This window comes from Oryctolagus cuniculus, chromosome 4 (assembly GCF_964237555.1).
Source record: "Oryctolagus cuniculus chromosome 4, mOryCun1.1, whole genome shotgun sequence".
Taxonomy (NCBI): domain Eukaryota; kingdom Metazoa; phylum Chordata; class Mammalia; order Lagomorpha; family Leporidae; genus Oryctolagus; species Oryctolagus cuniculus.
The window spans coordinates 1,466,563-1,482,952 of NC_091435.1; the positions used below are offsets into that span (position 1 = coordinate 1,466,563).

Below are 16,390 nucleotides of genomic sequence, written 5' to 3' on the forward strand. Positions count from 1 at the left end.
CGCGCACCGCTCTCAGGGTGTCATTGTTTTGTTTGTTTGTTTGTTTGTTTTTACAGGCAGAGTGGACAGTGAGAGACAGAGAAAGGTCTTCCTTTTGCCGTTGGTTCACCCTCCAACGGCCACCAAGGCTGGCGCACTGCGTCTGGTGCACCGCGCCTATCTGAAGGCAGGAGCCAGGTGCTTCCTCCTGGTTTCCCATGGGGTACAGGGCCCAAGCACTTGGGCCACCACTGCACTCCCTGGCCACAGCAGAGAGCTGGCCTGGAAGAGGGGCAACCGGGACAGAATCCGGCGCCCCGACCGGGACTAGAACCCGGTGTGCCAGCGCCACTAGGTGGAGGATTAGCCTAGTGAGCCGCGGCGCCGGCCTCCATTCTGTTCTGGAATGCTTTGTTGCACGGCCCCTCCCTCTTCTACATTGTGCAGTAGTAGGACCCTGACCTCTTCCACTACCCTCTCGCCAGCACAGATGTGCCTCTCTCTCCTCTGCCCTCTCCTCTGGGGTGCTGAAGTCATTAAATCAGCTCACGCAGCTTTCTTCCCACCACACATAGCCCTGCTGCTCCCCTGTAGGGGGCACCAGAGGCCTTCCTGCCCCACCGGCCTCAGTCTAACCCAGTCCCTGTGCCATCTTCCCAGGGCTCCTCCAAATTCTGACCAGATTCACTACGGTTCTTTCCCGAATTTGTTAACTTTTGACAACATTTGCCCGTACACAGCGCTAGCGGGGCCTCAGTGACCCACGCAGAGCAGCCTGTCCGGCCCCAGCTCCCCCACGCAGAGCAGCCTGTCCGGCCCCAGCTCCCCCATGCAGAGCAGCCTGTCCGGCCCCAGCTCCCCCACGCAGAGCAGCCTGTCCGGCCCCAGCTCCCCCACGCAGAGCAGCCTGTCCGGCCCCAGCTCCCAGAGCCTCCTCGCTGGGATGGTCATGTACCACTGCCTTCTCCTGAGTCCTCTGCAAGCCTTGGACGACAAACTGGGCCAATGCAGGAGCCGGGACTCAGGGGACCCATGAAGCAAATTCAAAGCCAAAGGGTCCTGAAACCCATGAAAGCCTAACTGAAACGAACTTCAAAGGACACGAGGAAGCTCCAGGGGCTCCCACTTCAAAGCACCTAGAAAAAGAGCACCAGGCAAGCATTTCCGCCCACTGCCGAGACTCACAGCCGAAACAGTTTCTATGGTGAAGTAACACCAGGTTCTCATCTCAACCTTAAAAGCACGAACAATACACACCACCTAGCGCCAGATTTCATCTTGATTTCCTTCCACTCCTGGCAATCATTCTGCCCTAAAGACACCACAGCCCACTTGGGCCAGAAGCACCTGTGTGCCGAGATGCACGCCGACAGGGAACCACAGACGCGGCGCCGGCACAGCCTGGCGTCCTGGCTGCTTCCTCACGCAGGTCACTTGTGCAGGGTCTGTTTTGGGCATGTTCTGGAGCTGTTTCCGCGGCTGACACGTGTCAGCGAGTCCACACTGCCCTCCAGACTGCTCATTTGACCCGTCCTCCGTGACGCGCGCCCCCAGTGTTCCGACTTCACTTGGGTCCCCACCCTCCGAAGCCTGCTGACCCCCGGAGGCTCCTGCTCCAGAGCCGCCTGCCCTGCTGATCCAAAGTCCTCGAGGGGGACACGGTCCGCTGACCCAGCCTTTGGGTAGCACTCTGCTTCCTGGAGCCTGCCCGGCACCTTCACTTTCCCAGAACTGAACAGCTGTCCAGAGGATCGTGACGGGCACCTGGGCCATCCTGCCACTGCAAGTGCAGACGCTGTGGCACGTGACCTGCCTCACTGCAGGGCACCGCCTCCTGGCTCTGACCCAGGCCCCCTGTGCCACCTGGCGGCAGCCCCACACAGTGGAGGCCCCACACAGTGGAGGCAGACAAGTGGAGGGACTGTGGCCACACTGGCCAGTGGCATGCTTTAGGACCTGGAGGATTAGGGGTGAACCGGGGAGGGGAGGGTGAAGAGTAAATTCTGCTACGGTACACTGCATGTGGTGAAATTATTTTCTTACTATCTTTTTGTGGAGACAGTCATTTAAGATATTAAAAAAAGCTTGACTTTCCTCAGTGAGTTGTGGTCTACACATTTTAGAGTATTTTTTTAGTAAAATAATCCTGCCTTCTCAGGTTTCATTCACGAGATGGCACTGCACAGACAGCACCATTAAAAGTGGTTCTGCTACCCTCTGGGCTGATACACCACACACAACGTCCTCACTGTCCCCGGACGTCAGGGACAGGGTGGTGTGGGCGTACTCCCAGAGTGACAATGTGGGAGGTGATGGGATCTTAAGGCAGGCCTAGCGCCAGGTGATGTGGGGTGGGAAGAAGCGCTGTCTCCAGGGACCACAGTGGGCGCCTGTGAGTGCAGGATGCTATACGAGGGCAAATCTGATCCTGTTCTCTCGGACTTCATGTCCGGTCCCTGGTGGCTCTGAGCTCCTGGCTGGCTGTGCGATTGCTCCCTGGTTCATTCCTGCCATCAGGGTGCCGTATCGGTCTCTTTCCATTACTGTAACAAACACCCAAGAGGACCTCATTTGGGGAAGAAAAGGCTGATTGAGCACGTGGTTACAGGACCAGGTGGCTCCTGGCAGGTGTAGAAGCACGACCTTGTGGTGGGGCAGGAAGCAGAGAGAGAACCTAGGCTGAACTTGAACTCCAATAAGCAAACCTCCTGTGCCTCTGAGGACACACCCCCAATGACCCAAAGACCGGCCACCAACCCCACCTCAGACACCTCCACCCTTCGCCCATCCACCGCTGACAATTAAGACAGAACACCTGCGTGAGTTTTGGGGCAGCAAGTCCTGACGTCCCTGGACAGGCATCGTCACGGATGGGACTCCCTGACCTTGGACTGTGAGTGCAGCCAACCTCTTCTCTTGACAGAGCACCCAGCCTCCAGGTCTTCATTATACAACAGAAAACAGGCTTAAAGCTGTTTTCCTTCAGACGTAGCTCACAGTGAACAAGGTGGAAAAATCATTCTCTGATGCAAACGTTACAAGCTCAGCTCACCCGCATCGTTTTACCAGGCTGCTGCTTACAGAACTGCGGTTAAGGTAAGGGAGCCACAAACTAGCACAGCTTCTGCTTTTCCCCATCTCTGCCTGCTTACGCTGTGACAGACACGCTTTCAAATAAAATGCCACCCCGCCTTTTCTCAAGTTAAAGCCATGCTAGTAGCCAGGCTATGAAGGCAGACGGCACACACACCAAAGGAAACGTGGTTTAGTTCAGGGTTACGGTTTTAGTTTTGAACTTAAGTGAGAAAGATGGTATTTTTAGAAGGATCAAAATACCTTAGCTGTGTCCTTTTAAATAAAGGTGTGCTTAGAAGTTAGGAGCCTTGAATCAAAAGCTCCTGTTCACTTTACCGCTAGCCACAGAATTCTAAACAGAGAAAAGAAACCAGTAACAAAGGGTGGACAGGGCAGGCTCATGACCCCGCTCAGACCTCCCTTCCTGTGGCCGCAGGGCCCAGTCCGTGTGCCACAACCTCCCAGGGAGACAGCACCTGTGGGCAGCAGCCCTCCCTGGTGGCTCCGCGGATGCCCAGGAATGCAGTCCGCACCGTGGCAGGAATGACTGACGTGAGAGACAGAGCACAGAGGTGCCAGACCTGTTGAAACTTCTCTGTGACTGGTAAAGCGATTAGCCTCGCGGAGGGGCTCACTCAGAAGGCCCCCGGGACAAAGCCTGAGAGGCCCAGGACTTCTCCTCCCAGGTCGTCATGTTAGGCGCTCCTGCCGCTGCCCTGAGAGCCATGGAATGGTGCCTGGGAGGTACTTGCCGCTGAGCAGGGGCTTGTTGAGGGTGTAGAGCGGGGGCAGGTCCTCGATGTTGGACAGCCGCTGGTACATGGCTCGGGAGAGGTGGTCCCCGTGGTACAGGCTGCCCAGGATGATGCTCGAGAAGTAGATGGGCTCCACGAAGATGCTGAGCAGTGCCCCCTGGATGCCCACCACGTTCCAGCTGCGGGAGGAGGAGGACACAGCGTCAGGGGCGGCCAGGGCAGGCCTCTTCCCTCCCTCCACCCCGACCCTGGTGCAGCTGCATGGGTGGGGGCTCCCTGCAGGAATCTGACCCATGGAGAAAGGGTCCGCAGGCAGATGGAAGACAACCAGCTGTGCTGCCACCTACAGGCTGAAAGAGGAAATTCTTAGAAGTCGTTTCGAATCATGAGGGCGTTTCTTTGTTCTAGATGACATTGAGGGCTTCTCCTAGGAAGGGGCCCATGAGCTGCTTGTTTCCTGGGAGGGAGCAGTGGGGAAGTCCAAAGAGTGTGGCCTTGTGTTTGTTGTTAACAGACCAGAAAAGCAGAGTGAGGGGAGAGAAGAGAGACCCTCTATCTGCTGGTTCACTCTGCAAATGTCCACAACAGCCAGGGCTGGCCCAGGCTGAAGCCAACAGCCAGGAACTGCAATAGCTTAACCTGCTGCGCCCCAGCGCTGGCCCCTGACTACCTATTGTCGACTCTGCCTTCTGCCTGTGTACACATCCTGTGAATGTGTCAGTGTCTTGCCCTTCCAGGTCTGTGTCCCTGTCACTGCCCTGCACAGCCCCTCTCAGCCTCAGCCTGTCTCACTTCAGATTGTTACCTTTCTGTTTCAGATGGGCACAGGCTTGCAGGTGTGTTAAGAAATGCTGGGGCCAGTGCCACGGCTCACTAGGCTAATCCTCCGCTTGCGGCGCTGGCACCCCGGGTTCTAGTCCCGGTTGGGGCGCCAGTTCTGTCCCAGTTGCTCCTCTTCCAGTCTAGCTCTCTGCTGTGGCCCGGGAAGGCAGTGGAGGATGGCCCAAGTGCTTGGGCCCTGCACCTGCATGGGAGACCAGGAGGAAGCACCTGGCTCCCAGCTTCGGATCGGTGCAGCACCGGCTGTAGTGGCCATTTGAGGGGGTGAACCAACGGAAAGGAAGACCTTTCTCTCTCTCTCTCTCTCTCTCTCTCTCTCTCTCTCACTGTCTAACTCTGCCTGTCCCAGAAAAAAAAAAAAAACAAAAAACTGGGTTTGATTTGATTAAAATTACACTGAAGTTAGATTTGGAAGAAACTGATGAAGGCCATAAAAATATACAACTGTATTTGTTTACTAAATTTTAAAAGGTAATTGTTTATGTGTAGAAAGGAACTTTAAAACGTTCGTGGAAGATAAATTTATTTTAGTGCAAAAATATTTAGAAATCCATGTACAGCAGATGCCTTTGTAATTGTAAATGAGGACAGTTCTGTTTCCCTTTACCCTCCCTGTCTGGTGTGCAGTAATTCCCCAAGATGAACTGCAGATGCTTTGTCTATAGCACATAAAGTAGAGGTCGTCGTCTCCCTAAGGATGTAGAAAGCACTCATAAATACCGAGTGATCGTGTTTGCCCCTCCCTCCATTTCCCTGTGTTTCTTTGCGTGTGTGTGGTTTAAGTTCTTTAATGGCAATCATTCTATCCGAATTTTCTACCTATGCCTGAGACAGTTGTTTTAGCAATATCTGCTTTCCCAGAAAATACTCTAGCTCATTTCAGTTTTAAAACACGGTGGGCATGAGGCCTAGTGATGGAGATGCCCGCCTCGCATCTCAGGAGTGTCTGGGTTCAGTCCTTGCCCTGGTTCTCATTCCAGCTTCCTGTTAATGTGCATTCTGGGAGACAGCAGACGTCTCCTGTGTGGGAGACCGAGTCCCTGGCTCAAGCCTGCCCCAGCTCTGCTGTTTGGGCATTTGGGAAGTGAACCAGCAGACGGGAGATCTGTCTCTGTCTTTCTGCCTTACGTAAGTAAATCTAAAGAGGAAGAAAGGAAGAAAGCCATCAGTGGTGAGGCTGCCTCGTCTCCGCTGCTGCTGTTCTGCTGGTGTCCGTGGACCCCAGAGGATATCCTCGCCTCTATCCCAAGCATGGCTGGCTGCATAGGCTTCCCAAGAACCAACGCTGGGCTGCTCCTGCTCACGATTCTGTCTCTGCCTTAAACTGACTTATCTCACTCTGCAGCTCCCTCCTTCCTGGTGTTGGACCTGTCTGTCCACGCCTGGTCAGCTGCAGCAGCGCAGAAGCGTTTGAATCTCCCCAGGATTTCTGTCTCTGCTGTGGTGGGTGGTGGGTGTGGCCGACATGCAGAGGACGGGCTTGGCTACTTGGCCATGTCTGGTTCTGGTCCTTCCAGACCATCCCTCTTTGCTCCAGGCCCAACTCCTAGGCACCCATGGACCTGCTTTCTGCCTTGTACATTTCTAGACCTGCAAACAAGGAATTTTAAATTCCTTTGTGTATCATAAAGATGCTAGGTGAGCTAAATACGGTTCATACAAATAATGAAACAAAATCAGGAAGAGTGCATAAACAAAATGCTATAAATCAAGACCCAAATAGAAACTCTGGAACTGAAAAAATACAACAAAACTGAAACTTCCTGGAGGCGTATATTAGACTTGAACAGAAAGAATAAAAAATCAGTAATCTTGAAATTGCTGAGTCAGAGGACCAAAAAGAAAATACAGGAAAACGGAACCCCCTCCAGCAGACAGATGCATGTGTTAGGAGAAACGAGAAAGGCCCGAGAGGTCATTAATCTGAGTAAAGAAGTAAGCCACGCAGATCCAAGCTCGAAGAGACCATGCGAGTCCCAGGGGAACCACAGGGATGCGCTCTGGTCAGACTGCCGGCACTGAGGATGAACTTCAAAGGCAGCGGTGGATGGCGCTGTCAGACACAAGATTATCTGTAAGATTACCAGCACGTTCTTCAGCAGAAACTTTGGAAGCCAAGAAGGAGTGGAATAATATATTTCAAGAGTTGAAGAAAAAACCCATCAGTCATGAATATTTTCTTTTGTCCTATAAAATTGAAAGAGAAATCAGGACGTCTGGAGATAAGCAAAAGCAGAGAAGTTGACTAAAACCAGCCCTGCTTTACAAGAGATGCTACAGGGGTCTACAGGTTGCACAGGAGAACAGGAGTGGCAGCACAAAGCCGTGTGAGACACAGTAGCCTACACATGCACTCCACACCATGTGCCGGCGTGTGAAGACATGCTCTGTGACATCCACCTGGGGAGGGGAGCAAGGGCTGTGACGGAGCAGGATTTCCATGTCACTGAGGTTGTGCGTGTAAAATAAAACACCCTGACTTAAAGGTACTTTAATGGTAACCACAGAAAAATATCTGTAGAATACACACAGAAGAGAATCCCATCATTATAAAAAAGAAGACACAAAAAACTCAGAACAAAGCAGGAATAAAACATAAAACAAAATACCAATAGTATTATCTAACGATAATTACTTTATCTTGCAATGGATTAAATGCTCCAATTAAAAGACATAGATTGGCTGAGTGGATTTTAAAAACCAGGATTCAATTATATAGTGTCTGTAAGAGATTCATTTATTTAATGTTCACTCATTCTCATTTATTTAAAAGGTAGAGTAATGAGGGGAGGGGAGAAAGAGAAAGAGAGCATCTATCTACAGGTTCACTCCCCAATGCCTACAAAGCAAAGGTTGATCCAAGCTGAGGCCAGAAACCAGGAACTCCATCCAAGTCTCTCATGTGGGTGACAGGGACTCAAGTACTTGAGCCGTCATCTGCACATTAGCAGGAAGCTAGATCAGAACAGAGGCATACTCCATCCTGGGCATTCCAAATGGGATATGGGGATCTCCAACAGGAGCCTGACCCAAGAGATTTGCTTTATTATATCCAACAACATACATAGGCTGAGTGTGCAGATAACCAAATGACAGTAGCTATACGAGTGTCACACCTTAAGTAAAAACCTGTTCTAACAGAAAAAGAAGGGGGTCCTGTTTGAGTCCCAGCTGCTCTGCTTCTGATGCGGCTCCCGTTCATTCACCTGGGAAAGCAGGGGACAGAGGCCTGAGCACTTTGATCCCTGCCATCCACAGAGGAGACCAGGATAGAATTCCACATTCGTAAGCCCAGCCGCACCTGTTGTGGCTATTTGGGGAGCGAACCAGCAGGTGGACTATCTCTGCCTCATTCTGCACTCTGCCAGAGAAACACAGAAGGACATTATATTCATCTAAAGATAAAAGGGTCAATTCACCAGGAAGATAGAGCATTATAAACAGACACTGAGCCTTCAAGCTCCTGGAAGCAAGCTTTGAACAGAGGAAGGAAAGAGAGAAATGAAACTTCAAAGCCACACAGAGATCAGACAGCACAGAGACTCTGGGCCAGAGGACACACAACACAGCAGCCAACAGCAGAGAGGCATATACTTTGCCACCTGCCACAGAACATTCTCAAGGGTAGACTCTACTTTGGCCATTGGAAGTCTTAATAAATTCAAGAAAATTAAAATCATACAAAGTACCTTTTTGAATCACACTGTAGTGAAACTAGAAACCAACAGAAGTAGAAAATGCACAAATATGTGGAAATTAAGCAACACACTTTTAAACACCAGTGAGTCAAAAAAAAGTTAAAGGGAAATGAGAAACTACACTGAGACAAATGAAAATAAAACCACAACACATCAGAAGCATGGCCTACGGCACAAGCAGCATCAAGGGGAGGGTACAACCAAACTTGATAATTCAAGGTACCAGGAAAAGAATACAGACTTCCATCTCGGATGAATACAGATGCTAAAAACCTCAAAAGAATACCAGCAAACCAAATGCAGCAGCACATTAAAGGAATTATATACCACAAGCAGGTGGGATTTATTCCTGGAATGCAAAAATGATTCAACACTTAAAAAAAAATAAACCAATGTAATCACATTAACGTAACAAAAGACAAAAATCCCATGATCATCTCAGTGGAGGTCTTCAAAGTGCTGATAAAACTCAACGCCCTTTCTTGTAAATATACTCCAAAAACTAGGAATAGAAGAAACCAGGTCAACACACGCAACATGGCAGTTAGCAGGGAGAGACTGAGCACTGTCCTTCCGAGATGAGCAGTCAGGCACGATGCCTGCGTGCGCCACTTCTATTCAAAGAAATGAAAGGCATCCAGATTGCAAAGGAAGAAGTAAAATTACATGTTTATAAATGGTATGATTTTATACGTAGGAAACCCTAGAAAGTCCACAATAATGTGTTAAAGCTAACAATGAATTCAGCAAAGCTGTAGTATACAATGTCAACATACAAATTCAGTTGCATTTCTCTGTGTGACAATGAACACAGTGGAAAGACATTCAGAAAACAGCTCCACTTGAACAGCACCAGAAAGAGTGTAACACGTAGGAACAAACATAACCGAGGAGGTGACAGACGTGCAGAAAGCACAGCTGACAGAAATGAAAGATGACACCGTGGGCGGAAGTGCAGGCCGCGAGCAGGAACCAGAAGACTGACTTTGGTTAAGATGTCCACTAGCCCAGAGCAATCTGCAGTCAACACAGTCCCTCTCAAAGTGACAGCAGGTTGTCAAAGAGTGCCTGTTAAATCCACAGCAAAATAACAGCGGCATTTTTTGAATAAGCAGAAAAATTCATCCAAAATTCAGACAACCAAAACAATTCTGAGAAAGAAAGAACAAAATTGGAGCCCTGGCCATTGTGGCCATCTAGGGGGGTGAACCAAAAGATGAAGCTCTCTCTGTCTTTCCCTCTGACTTTCAAAATAGACAAATCTTTAAAGTCTTAAAAAAAAAAAAAAAAAAAAAAAAAAAAAAACAACCTGCCGTGGGGTCAGTCCTGGCACGGCAGTTCAAGCTGCCACATGCAACACTAGCATTCCATAGGAGCGCTGTTGTGTGTCCCGGCTGCTCCACTTCCACCCCAGCTCTCTGCTATCATGCTTGGCAAAGCAGCAGCACATGGCCCAAGTGCTTGAGTTCTGCCACCCACGTGGGAGACCGGAAAGCAGCTCCTGACTCCTGGCTTTGGCCTGACCCAGCCATCTGGGGAGTGAACCAGTGGATGGAAGATCTCCTCCTTTCCCAGCCTCCCTCCCCACTAACTCTGCCTTTATATAAATAAATCTTACAATGCATATATAAATAAAATGCATGTGCTAACTGCCCAGAATGCAAACTGACGTATGACCATTAAAGCTATAACAACCACTAAATGACACTATTTTTGTCCGGGAGCAAGCGGATTTAAACTGCTCCAGCCTGCACACGTGGAATACATCCCCTTGACCAGAAACCCACAGGCATGCATGGACGAGGGCAGGCAGCGCGGAGGGCCCGGCACCTTGGTCCTGAGGGAGAGTGCGGGGCACAGGGCAATGGGGACAGCCAGTGGCAGTTCAGGAGCAGCCGCTGTGGGTGGCTCACCGCGCTATCTTGTCGCTGCAGGACATGGTGAGCAGCCGCTCGCCCTGCAGCACGCCGTCCCACGTCTGGATGCTCGCGTTCGAGCGCACGGGGATGGTCCCCTCGCCAGACTCGATCTTCGTCCGCAGCTGTCCTCTTGCCTTGCGGTTTGGATGCCTGTCTGCTGGTTCTGAGAGAGAAACAGGATTAAGAACACACAGGCAGCAAACCATCCGCTTCACTTACCGAGAAGCACAACTAATGAGACCCTACAACCTAAGACAGTTGATGCAGTGCACACAGATCTGTGCTGTCTACACAACGTACACACACACACTGCAAGCGTACAGCACCAGGCAGGAAGATAATGGTCTCACGGCAGTGAGTTTAGGGACAATGGGGCTTTGCAATTTAACCGAAAAGATTCCTTAAAACAGGACTAAACACTAATATGTGCTATTTGGGTGTTTGCTGTATTTACTTTCCCTGTACTTTAAAATTTTAAAAATAAACCTAGATGGATGCAGAAATAAATGCATGGGAGACTCGGCCAAGATCCCACAGTGCTCAGCCCTGGGCTCAGTCTTTTTTTTTTTCCTTAAAAATATTTAGCTGTTTTGCACAGTGAATATGTGGCAACACACATAATGTAACAACGTTCTATTTGTAATAAATAATGCTTAATGTGTGGAGAAAGGATGTGGACATAAATTACTATAAAATGAAAGTACTGAGCTTGCATGCAAGGAAGGATGGAACAAAATGCAGCTGTAGCAGTGTGGCTGTAGTGGCTGTAGCGCTGTGGCTGTAATATGGCTGTAAAGGTGTGGCTGTAATACGAGTAGCAGTGTAGCTGTAGTGACATGGCTGTAGTAGTGTGGCTGTGTGGCGTGACTGTAATATGGCTGTAGCAGTGTGGCTATAGTGGCACGACTGTAATACGGCTGTAGCAGTTCGGCTGTAGTGGCATGACTGTAATATGGCGGTAGCGGTACAGCTGTTGCATGCCATTGCGGTCCTATGGCTGTGGTGGCGTGGCTGAAATGTGGCTCCTGGTGTGTCTGTAACAGAGTGGATTAGGGGTATGAGTCTGACTGTGTGGCTGTAACAAGGATCTCGCTTTGCATCAGTGCTTTGTAAGCAGTTGCTAAACTGTAACTCAGAGATACAGCCAGTCACACATGCACGTGACCAGATACGTTATCCAAATGTGAACACTGAGACCCTTGCTCCACTCAAATTACTTGGTTCATTAGAACTGACATTTTCATCCATTAAAATAGTCTCATTAATTACTAATTACAAAGAAAAACATCCATGCTTTTACAGAGACTCCAATTAGTCCACAGCAAAGACTGAAATTTTAAAAGAAAGGGAGCGTTAACATAGGTGTGCTGTCACCCGCCATGGCATCGGCCCAGCGCTCCTGTGCACCCGGTGTTGCGCAGCCAGCCCTACCCTCCAGGATTGGCTCGTGGGGTGAGAAGATTCTGGCGTCGCCACAGGGGGAGGTGCTGATGTACAGGTGGAACTGCACGTTCTCCTTGAGCCTCAGCCCGCCCCGCTCCGACTTCTGGAAGATGGACTTCTTCTGATCGTCTTTGCTGCTGAAAAGCAAAACGTTGCCAGAGTGACCTGGAAGGCCACAGCGGTCAAACTCAGGCCACCAGGGTTTGGAGTGGGTTCCAGGGCTGGCATTTTCAACAGGGGAAGGCAAGTCTGGACTAGAATATTTATGTGTATTTCCGTGTCTGTGTCCCCTCAATAACGGCCAGTCAGAAACATGACAGGACTTCTCACGCACACCCTCCAAACAGAGCTGGCGTGGGGGCACGACCTCAGCCCGCAGACAGCAACACCCAGTTCCCTCAGGCGGCTCAGGGTGCTACAGATGTCCTCAGAGCCACGTGATCTGGAACACAGACTTGAAGTTTGTGGTCCTGTCAGGCACGCGCACGTACACATGTGTGTGTCCATGCCTGTGTGTGCGAGGATTGAGTCAGCTCTACCCCACACCCTGGGCACTGCAGAACAGGGCCCGCCTGGCTGTGTGTGCGAGGATGAGTCAGCTCTACCCCACACCCTGGGCACTGCAGAACAGGGCCCGCCTGGCTGCGTGGGGAGGAGTGTTGGAGAGCTGCAGTGCTGAGCAGACCGCGCTCGTTCCGGCACTCACTGTAGGTAGAGCTCCAGCTGCGTGTAGAGGAATCGGAGCAGGGACCTCCGCGATATTATCTCGGCGTGGCAGTCGTTGAGCGCCAGGCCGCGGTCGCTCATGTATTCACCGTTGATGCACTTCGTTCCTGTAGACACGCTTATCACCTTGGCATCTTTGACGTCTGTTCCTGGAAAACAAAAGAAGTCATTCTCCACAACTCACGATGAGGCAGGCCTGCAGTGTGCGAGGGCCCGCCAGACACGGCCAGGGTTCCAACCTCAGGAGTCGCTGGACCACGTGAGCTCTTGTACACACACGTCACCAACTAATTCCCCTGCACAGACTCGAGCCCTGCAGATAACCTGCTACCGAGGACTCGCCCTGCAGCACACCTGGGCAGCTCCCTCCCTGTGTGGTGCACACACTCCACTCAAGTCCTGAACAGTCACCGCTGGTTGCAGCAGCAAAGCCCAGAGTGGCAAGGAGGGCCTTAGAGACGCAAAGTCACCTTCCACAGAGGGCCCAGGCTGTCCCGTCCCTGGGAAGCAGACCCCGGCCACAGCCATGGTGCCGGGCCTGCCTGGATCCCGCAGCTGTGTGTGAGCTGCACGTGCACGTGAGACCCCGTGAGAGTGGCGTGTGAACCACGTGGTGGAAGCCGTGTCAGGGACGCTGCAGCCCCGTGAGAGTGGCGTGTGAACCACGCAGTGGAGGCCGTGTCAGGGACGCTGCAGCCCCGTGAGAGTGGCGTGTGAACCACGTGGAGGCCGTGTCAGGGACGCTGCAGCCCCGTGAGAGTGGCGTGTGAACCACGCGGTGGAGGCCGTGTCAGGGACGCTGCAGCCCCGTGTTGAGTGGCGTGTGAACCACGTGGTGGAGGCCGTGTCAGGGACGCTGCAGCCCCGTGAGAGGCGTGTGAACCACGCGGTGGAGGCCGTGTCAGGGACGCTGCAGCCCCGTGAGAGGCGTGTGAACCACGCGGTGGAGGCCGTGTCAGGGACGCTGCAGCCCCGTGAGAGGCGTGTGAACCACGCGGTGGAGGCCGTGTCAGGGACGCTGCAGCCCCGTGTTGAGTGGCGTGTGAACCACGTGGTGGAGGCCGTGTCAGGGACGCTGCAGCCCCGTGAGAGGCGTGTGAACCACGCGGTGGAGGCCGTGTCAGGGACGCTGCAGCCCCGTGAGAGGCGTGTGAACCACGCGGTGGAGGCCGTGTCAGGGACGCTGCAGCCCCGTGAGAGGCGTGTGAACCACGCGGTGGAGGCCGTGTCAGGGAGGCTGCAGCCCCGTGAGAGGCGTGTATACTTCACAGCCCCACAAGGAAGAGGATTCCAGGACCCCTCCCGCCCCCGGGGAACTGCAGATGCGCTAAGAGGGTCTCCTGTGCCACCCTAAAAGGTGCTTTCTCAGACATCCTGTTCTTGCTGGAGCACCTCCCTCCCCTGTCAGGGCACTCGCAGTGGCCACTGGACCTGACAGGCCCGAGGCCTTGGCAGAACCAGTCAGTGACCCGATCACCCCAGAGAGAGGAGGACAGCAGACGCCTCCTCCGAAAGACAACAGCCTTGGGTGCAGGGGACGAACACTGGGGAGAGAGAGGCAGTCCTCCTATTTGCACGGGGCCAGCATCTGAGGACAAGAAGGGCTCCCTGCCAGCGTGGGAGGGGCCGTGGGAGTGAGAGCCAGAGCATCTCAGGTGGGTCAAATGTGAGACCCGCAGCACACACGCCAGGGCAGTTACCTGTCGTCATGACGACCCCAGCGAGCACCTTCCTGCGGGCATGAGGGGAGGAGAAGCTGTCGGTCAGGTCACCAAACTTACCCAGGACCAGGCGGGAGACGGCGTCCGCTAACACCTGGGAGAGGGCACAGAGGGCAGGTTAGGCCAGCACCCCTGGGAGGGCAGCGCTCACCGACGGCATTGATGCTGGCAGAGCACACAAGTGAACGGGCAAAGGTGTTCCCTCCAGCACATTCCTTGGAAACAGCTGCCCAGGAGCCGGGCCAGGCTCCAGCTGAGTACAACAGGCCTCACGGAGCAGCCCTTGTGGAGCATGAGCGAGGCCCAAACCAGCCCGCCCTCACACACGGAAACGGAGACTCAGGGCGGGCGAGTGCTGCTCAGGGCCCCTGCCCGCGCCCTCCGCCCACCTGGGCTGTGCTGCCACCTGCTGGAGTCTCCCCGCTCCCCCAGTTGTGCTTCCCTCAAGGGCCGGACTCTGGAGGCAGTAACCACTTCTCTTCTGCCTTCTCATACCCGCGTGTGGCGCACCTCAGCCGGCTCAGGCTGCCTGAGGCTGGGAGCACGCACCCACACGTGATGTGAAAACCACAGGCAGGAGAAGGGGGCAGCTTGAAGACAAGATCCAAGAACCACACAGCCTGGCGTAGCCTCCCTCTGCTGCAGGCATCGGACACAGGTCTCTGGGTCTCAGCACAGCCTTGCCATCCGGGGGCTTGTGGGAAGCAGACTGCTCCCAGCATCTAGAATGCTCCGACCGTGTCCAGCGGAGCAGCTGCCACTCCTGCTATGGGAGGGCTTCTCAGAGCAAACACAGCCATGAAGTTGCAGGCAGGGTCTGTCTTACAGCTCACGACCGACCCAGGATACAATGAGCCCACAGTGCTTTGGGAACTGCTGCTAGAGGTGGGGGAAGAGCCAAGTTTGACCCCTACCTCACCAGTCTCACACCCACGTGTCTGGTCAAAGCACAGGGCGTGCGGACCACCTGTGGCCAGGACATCATGGGTAAAGGATAATGCATTTAATCTTACGCAGAAGGAAAAATAACGCGAGGCTCCGATGAGCTGGAAGAAAGAAAAGCGGCCGTTCCAGGCAAAGGTGTGGAACTCAGGCAGACACGGCCCGCCAGCTGCAGGCAGCACAGTCACAGAGCGCAAGCCCTCACACCACTCTGCCCCAGGCAGACCCGCCGCAGCTCGGCCCGCCCCACCCCGAGTGGTGGCTGCTCGGTTTCACAATTTTAACAAAATGGGCACGTCAGACTGCACCGCGCTGCCTATGTAACCCCCTCAAGCCGCTCAGAAGGTCGGGAAGGCAGAAGTCTGCAGCCCAGGGGGACGCCGGGCCCCGGTCCAGCCGGGCTGCTCAGCAGGGCCCTGGGAAGATGCATTTTGAAATCTCCAACCAAACAGCAGCAGAAGCCAGCAACAAAGACATCAGAAGTAACTCTGGGAAGGGACCCTCAGGTCCTTGGGGGACATGAGATCATGCTCCGGAACCACCCGAGAGCTGGGGAAGAGCCTGTGGTGGTGTGGTGGCAGACGGCACAGCCCACACACTGACACTTGGCACCTGCAGGGCCAGGAGAGAGGCGGCACCCGCAGCCCTGCCCATGGTAGGGTCCGGGCAGGCTCCACACTGGCAGCCCTGAGGCAGGGCTGGCGCCCACTCACACACATGTGAACTTGGGCCCACCGGCCCTCTGAGACATCCCTGCTGCACGGGGACCCACGGCCGAGGAGGCGCCGATTACAAACGGACTCAGGTCTTAGGAGCGAGGCTGAGGAGGTCAGTGAGGGAAGCGGGCATCTGACTCACAAAGGCCCCAGGAGAGACCGTGGGCCGCTCCTCAACATGGACACTGTGAACACCGCCAGGCGGCCAGGACCCAGCTCCAGAGGCCCAGGAAGCCCCAGAGCTGCGGACACGGGCCCCACTGTGTCAGCAAACTGCAGCGCGCTTGGGAACAAGCACCGCACAGCAGGACGGTCACGGAGCACTTTTTCCAGCGGACCAGCAGGATTTGGGTTCCCAAGAAGGGGAGAGCTGGGGCACTGGGGGCAGGAACGAGACACCGCGCCCCCTTCCCGCCACCCCAGAGCCTTCCCCTTCTCTACCCTGGTCTTACTGGGGAGGGGCCGGGACCCAGCCTGAGTGCTTTCAGGCTCTGGCCCATGCAGTCCCATGTCCTGTGATGCGAGCTCACTTCCGCCTGGGCTTCCCACTGAGGATGCCGTGGCCATCACCACTGA

General features: G+C 53.6%; 1 protein-coding gene across 16 annotated transcripts in view; it reads right to left on the reverse strand.

Moving 5' to 3' along the window:
* ADARB1 (adenosine deaminase RNA specific B1) overlaps positions 1 to 16,390 on the reverse strand; it is a 115,947-nt gene that overhangs the window by 19,373 nt on the left and 80,184 nt on the right. For 6 of the 16 annotated variants that reach the window (XM_051839961.2, XM_051839967.2, XM_051839970.2 and 3 more), the window contains 5 exons: positions 14,136 to 14,250; positions 12,416 to 12,584; positions 11,641 to 11,846; positions 10,261 to 10,429; positions 3,807 to 3,988 (listed from right to left, as the gene is read on the reverse strand). In XM_051839961.2, coding sequence (XP_051695921.1) covers positions 3,807 to 3,988; positions 10,261 to 10,429; positions 11,641 to 11,846; positions 12,416 to 12,584; positions 14,136 to 14,250 — 841 coding nt within the window. Of the gene's footprint in view, positions 1 to 3,315; positions 3,407 to 3,806; positions 3,989 to 10,260; positions 10,430 to 11,640; positions 11,847 to 12,415; positions 12,585 to 14,135; positions 14,251 to 16,390 lie in introns of all 16 variants that reach the window. The other 10 variants (XM_051839964.2, XM_051839969.2, XM_051839971.2 and 7 more) reach the window with 6 other exon arrangements.